At 39.6% G+C, this 6928-nt stretch overlaps 1 protein-coding gene across 1 annotated transcript in view; it reads left to right on the plus strand.

The window, feature by feature from the left end:
- The window catches only part of LOC103898852, a 119750-nt gene that overhangs the window by 5323 nt on the left and 107499 nt on the right, over positions 1-6928 (plus strand). The window contains exons 3-4 of the mRNA XM_009279218.1: positions 1176-1296; positions 3435-3674. Of these exons, the coding sequence (XP_009277493.1) occupies positions 1176-1296; positions 3435-3674 (361 nt within the window). The remainder of the gene's footprint in view (positions 1-1175; positions 1297-3434; positions 3675-6928) is intronic.

Raw genomic sequence — 6928 nt, forward strand, 5'->3', positions numbered from 1 at the left:
CTCCACCTGCAAGTGTGTCTGGAGCATCGCCAGCGCTGGTGTGGCTGACCAATCCTTCCCAGCCTTTTAAAGTGGGTTGTGGAAGCCAGAGCTGAAGTGTTTTGAAGCCAGCAGAGCGTCTACGGATGTTTTTACTTAGGACCATTTCTATTTAGATACTGGTGCTGAGTAGGGACAGAGGAATTGCTCACAGTTCTGTGTCTGTTGAAAGACAGGAGGGGATTGCTAAAGGATACAGCTTTATAGTGCTTATTGTAAATGAATTAGTTTTGTATTTGCTCCTGCTGTGCTCTAGGAACAAGGCTTTCTCCATAGGGTACCGTGCCTTTTGTGTATCCTGTGCACTGAGCAGGGCAGCACTGGGGTATCCAGTGTAGGGCTGTTAAGCTATTTGCTGGAGTTCTGCATTGCTACAGGGACCTCTCTTTAAAAGAAAAATATCTTTGAGCTGATATAATTACCCCCAAAATTACTTTAACTACACAAGAAGTTAACATATGAATGCCAAGAGAAGGTTTAATGGTTCACATACAGCTGAAAATTTCTCTGTGTGTGTATATATACATGTATATATGACTTATATAGTTTATATATATAGTTTTTGGTATATATAAAATAAGATCTTTTAGAAGATTTATAAATGATATAAGATTTATATATAAATTTATAAGATTTTTTTTTGGGGGAAAAAAAGGGTAAGATTTATATATATAATAAGACTTTTTCAGTGGTTTAAAGCAACCCAGTCCCCAGGGAACCAATGGTTTCCAAAAACCCATTCCAGTTTATTGAAGCTGTCAGTTGGTCCTGAAAGTGTGGACAGAGGCAATGGTTTCCTACTTTAATATTCTTAACCTAGAACCCGAGCCCCAACACTGAGCTGATTGTACATGGGCAGTGAAACTTTAGGTTCCTTATGTTGACCTGTGGCACAGACTGACAAATATTGGTCGTGTAACTGGGACTGTGACTGCATTTTTCGTGTGCCGCTTTTTGAAGCCTAGTCATTTCTCTGCTTAGCACCTTGTTTCTCCTGGGTGCCCTGCAAGGTTTATGATATATTCAAGGAAAACATTGAACTGTGATGTATTTCCAATGGTGAGTGCTTTCTGTATCTGCATTGTAGTTAATTTCTTTTCAGTTCTTCTTCCCTGTTCCCTTTCTAACTGCTGCAGAGTGGGACATCAGCCACTGAAAGCAGAGGAGAATGAATGTGAAGAAGAAATGGTAGCCAGCTTTGGTAACCTTGCAGATGTGAATACTGGCTTAAATGGAGCAGCAGGACCTTGTGGGAAGGTGAGGTTCTCCATGAGTGCTCTTTTCCCTGACGCGAACTGCTAAATGACTAGATCAATTGCATTGCATTATTATTTCTTCTTCTTTTCCTTTTCATAGTTTAAGAGGATAGAATTTAGCAGGTTTCAAAATACGCTTTCCAGCAGAAGTAACCATACGCTTAAAGAGAATGTCTAAAGCTATTAATGATGAATCATTTGGGCATGGCAAGAGTTCTTCAAAACAGTTTGTCAGTGCTGGCCAAGCAAAGTCTTTCAGCAGGAGACGAGACAGCTATGCCACCATGCAAATGAGACAGGCTTGAAATATGATGAATCTTCTATCTCCTTTTCCTACTCGACTGACACTCGCTTTGAGGAAGGTTGTAAATGCAAGAGAGATTGTGGTATAATTCCTCAGACTGGCGTTTCTGCCCCCCAGTCACTATTCGATTATCTTCCAAATTGCTGTGTTTCAGAGAGATAAAGATTTTTTATGGCTTGCTGACTTGAAACAACCAGAAGAGCCAGAAAAGAGATGGCTAACCGGCCATGCATAGTAATTCCATTGGTAAATGACAAAATCTTTGTTTGTATGACATTTCCAAAATTACTACAGAAGATGAATCTAAAATACAAAATGTCACATTTGGCATGCAAAACTATCACAATATATTTCAGTATAAAATTCATAGAGGCGTTTAATTTAGAATGTGTTTAATAACGAAGTCTGCCTGCATCAGTAATCCTGCCTTGAGGTTTAAAAAGATTGTCTTATTTATTCACATAATGTTAATTTTTTTATATATGATTCAGAAACCAAAAATATTAAGGTTAAATCTTCATTGTTAATTAAGATTTTCTAATTAAGCTGAAAATAATTGTCATTCAGATTAGTTGTTAAGTATGGTTTGTGTTGAGAAACAAAAGAAGTTTAACAAATTCAACTGTTTATTTAACTGCTTAATTTAATTCCAGAAGCTTTCTATCTATATGGAAATATGCTATCTCTTCCAAAATAAATCCAAGACAGGATTAAAGAAGAGATTATTAGCTACTGTAGGCTTAAACTGTGAGACTACTAAACCTAGTAGTCAAGGTAGCCATTTGATTCTGAAATGTGGCATGAGTTCTTGTATTGCATTGCATCAAAAGAAGACGACCTAGCACTAGTGTTTTCTCAAAATAATGGAAGAAATTGATTCCTTGGGGAAAAAAAAAATATCGCTGATTTGAAGCACTAAATAATTAGTCATGGCATAAGCAATTTTATCCATTGAAGTCAACACTGGAGCCAAACTGGGACTCCCTCTTATGTGCCTGACCCTGCAGATTGCATTTGGGCAGCACTGGAGTGTCCAATGGCATAGTGGGACGGACCCTACGCCTTTACTCAGGCAAGACTTGTAAGGATCGTACTGCTGTGTCTGTTCCCCTCTGCCAGCCTCTGCTCTATAAGCTGAGCGTACAAGGAAAGCACCAGAAAAGCATTTCTGATATGCAGCACAGCATTTATTCCATACTAAACATTCTGTAACTCAGACAACATCTTGTCAACAGCAAGCAGATGTTTCCTTTTGTCTGGACTTGGAATAAAGGTGCCTGTAGGGAGTTGTTATTAAATTCTACACGTGTTGCACTTTGATTACTATTTTTAAGAAAATCTGATTATATGATAATCAGAAGGTGAAAGGATAGTCTGCATATTACACAGCACTAATAGCTTTGGCAAGGCTAATAATTAGTATAAAAACATGGCCTGCCCTGTCTTTCACTCTGTGCCTGCAGCCTGCTCATCACATCACGTATTGTGCCTGTCTTGCAAAGCATGCTATATTTTTGAAGGTGTTGTTTTCCAGTTAATTCTGCCTTATTATTGCAGACTAATGGCTTCTGGTGTCATACTTCAACAGCTCCACCTTCCCCCCAAGGATGCCGAACATTTTATTAGTAGTATTTGTATTATTTTTTTATCTGTCATCTCTATGACTTTTGACCTCCCTAATTGCAGATCCTCGGTTAGCAATAGGTAATTGCAGGTTGAACAAGAAGCATGTTGTCTGCTTTTCGGTAGTTATTTTCTTGAAGAAATTTGTTCTTGCTAATTGTATGGTTAAAGTCGGCTCAACCCAGATCAGTAACTCAGAGCCTTCATCCTAGGTTGACTGCTCCAAGGCACCGCAGCTGATAGAAATTCACGTCAAATGCCTGAGGGGAGTCAAAGATAAGGTTCCTAAAGGCCACTACACCCTCAAAGTTTCTGTTCTCAGCCGCTTAGGTGGTGGCTTGCTGGAGTGGCCCAAACTGAAGGAGCAGCCTCGAGCCAGGACAACGCTGCCTGTTAGTCACGATGGAAACTTCTACAACACTGAAATCTACTTTGGACAAAGTATCCAGACAGTAAGCAACACTTCTTAAATATGCTGTCTTTGCTTTGAAAGTTAAAACACATCCGCTCTTTCTCCTTCAGGCTTATATATTTAATGCATTCCATCATGTTCATAATTTATTTAATAATTTAAGGTGCAATTTAGGAAGGTGCAATTTTTTTTCCCCTAGGTTAACCCTCATCACTCACTCTAAAAGTGCTAAATATACACTACATCATATAGTGTTGTCAGCTAATTTTAAATTTTACTTTTATTCTCTCTTATCTATGCAGCTTGTCAGCTCTGTAATTTGATTTCTGTAAAGTAGCTTTAGAATAATAAATGAACGAGTGGGTGTGTATAAACACATGAATGCCCAAATCCTTCTGTGAGTTTTTAGCTCCATTGACCCCCATTTGCCAAAAAAGCAGCATTTGGATTATTTTGGAAGGAGCCCAAACACTTGAGGCTCTATTCTGTCTTTTGCGACTGAGGCACACATATTTTCCTGCCTAAGCATGCTGTGCATGGCAGGATTGTTGTGTGTCAGTTGCTCACTGTTGTAGCTAATGCCTAGTGCTGGTTGAAACATTGGTCTCAGATAAACTCTCTGGCACATGAAAGCTTCTTTACAGTTTGAAAAACAACCCCCACCTCTCTCAGCGTGGGTTTTTTTGTGTGTTATGAGACATTGGTAGAACGAGGAGGAAAGTTTTTTCTGTTTTCAATTATTCATTTTGCAGTATGACCTGAATGGTAGATTTCCTTCTCCACCCCTTCTGTTGTGCAAAGTGTTGTGTAGATACAGGACAGACAGTCCCTATCCCAGAGAGCTTTCAGATAAAGCAACTTTTATGTATGGCACTGATGCTTTCAGTTACTTGCGGATAGGTCATTTCAGCTATTGGGTTTGTGATATACAAAGTGCTGCTAAGTCACATTTTCTGCTTTTTAATTGTTTATCATCTGTTATGGATAACAAACAGTGTCTGTAAATACAGCTGTTGGTATGAAAAGAATCACATCTATAGAGAGGGAAATTGTGAATGTGACTGTCACATGATGTTAAAACAAATACATGTATCTGTCAGAGAAATCACTGAGCTGGGATTCCTCCCTAGGCAGGACACATGCATCCTGCCTATTGCCTCGAAGACAAAGTACTGTCTTCTCAGGCTTCATTGAAAGGAGAAGACTACAGGCAGTACAACTGAACGACTCCAGCATGCCCTGCCTCTTGCTTTCAGCATCGTGTTTCTCCTGGGTCTTGCCTGCTGCTTTTGTTCCTACCTGGGGAATGTCCCCTGTTCAAAACTACATATCTCTGTTCTCAGTACTAAGCAAGAGCTAGTTCAGATTGACCCGTCTTTTGTCCAGCTGCTTCTCAACGCAAAGGAACTCCTGACATGGATTTGTGAAGAGTATGTGCAAAGTCCATGTACTTGTCTTTCTGTTAGTCTTTACTGGGTTGTGCGGACACCTCAGTAACTGCTTAGAGGTGGCTACTATGCTTCATCCGAAGGTCTGAGAGAAATGCTTGGTAGTTTTACCATTTTTCTAGAGTTTGCTTTAAAGTCCTCTTTGAGTCTCACAGAGGACATTTAATTAGCATCTTCACCAAACTTCATTTTTAGCCTAGTGAACCAGGGTGCAGGTCTTGGGCAAGTCCACTGAAAATGCAGGACCAGGAGGAGATGTTGGATTAAATCACCTTCTGATGATTCCCTGTCTTCATTACTGTATAATGGTCAGCAAAATCTTAATTTCATCATTTTAGAGAACCTCCTCCACCAGCTCATTTTGAAGACATAGGTGTTGTAACCTGAACAATTCTGCCTTTCTGTTCTTCCACCTTGGTATTGGCCCATAACCTTAAGGTATGTTTCAAAAGAAACCCTTAGGATCTGTGTTGAGATGAGGCAAATTTTAGGCTTCAGATGGTTAGCATCTACTGCAAAACTTAGTGTAAGAAGTAGGTCTTAGTGGTGAGCTCCAGATGAGCATCTGGGTTTGAACACAATCTTATATACAGCGCTACTGCCCTGAGATATATTACGGGGGGGAAAATACAAGTGCTCACAAATGAAGAATAAGCTTTTGTTTTCATTGGCCAGAATAATGATAGGAGTTCAGTGTAAACATGGTGAAAATGAAGACATGCATGCTTGATATTGAAGGAAAGCTGAGTTTTAACTAATATGTTAGAGAAATTATTCCAGAACACTACATCCTTCCAAAAATAATAACCCTGTCATGTCGGCAAAGTTAGTGTCAGCATGGGTTACCTGCTGCATACAGAAAGTGCTGGTCATGTAAGTTAGATCTGCCTCAGGGCTAGTCTGACTTGCGCACCCAACCTTTCAAAAATGTTTTTTGTTCATTAATCAATGTTCTTTGCTCCAGCTTGCCAGCTTCCCTTCTTACCCCTCCTTCACTGTCTTCCTTTTTAGTTTGTCAACCCACCTCCCCCAGTAACCTCTGACTGCGTATTAGACAGTGGCTCCTAATAGCTCCTGTTGAATTTTATTTGGCTTTCAGTAAGGCCAGACATTCACACGAGTAATTTTTTTCCTTAAATTATGCTGGACAAAACACGTATGAATGCTTTGGATTGGGATAAAATGCAATTGCTGTTTCAAATGACTCTACAATTTTAGGAATCGCAACTAACAGCATGATCTGAAGGGGACTTGTTTTAGACCCAGCATTTCAAGGACGTTTTCATATATTTAGTTTATGCAAGGGAACTTTAGACTTAGACGGGTTAATGCTGTCTGGTTTAGGTGAAGCAAGAGCTATTTTGAGGCTTCACCTACATTATAACACGTACTGAACCTGAACTCAAGCTGAGATTCAAAAAATGCAGTAGGTTAACTCTGGTGGTAAAGAAGCTTTGTTCTTAAACATTCAATATACTCTTGCACTGCCTGATTTTTGTCAGGTCTGGAATGAAAGTTGAGAAAGGAGATGAGATGATTACTGTGCATCTAATAAGGCAGTTACTACAATTAGACTGTCCTTGGCAGCGCCTGCGCAGATGTGACTGCATCATCTTTACACTAGACCAAGGATTTTACTAGTATAATTTCCTTATTGCTGTCTTATGGTGGCTAAGATTCTACTATAGATAAGAATCATAGAATCATTAAGGTTGGAAAAGACGTCTAAGATCATCGAGTCCAACCGTCGACCCAACACCATCATGCCCACTAAACCATGTCCCTAAGCACTGCATCTACACGTCTTTTAAATACTTCCAGGGATGGGGACTCAACCACTTCCCTG

This window comes from Aptenodytes forsteri, unplaced genomic scaffold (genome assembly GCF_000699145.1).
Source record: "Aptenodytes forsteri isolate BGI_AS27 unplaced genomic scaffold, ASM69914v1 Scaffold81, whole genome shotgun sequence".
Classification (NCBI taxonomy): Eukaryota; Metazoa; Chordata; class Aves; order Sphenisciformes; family Spheniscidae; genus Aptenodytes; species Aptenodytes forsteri.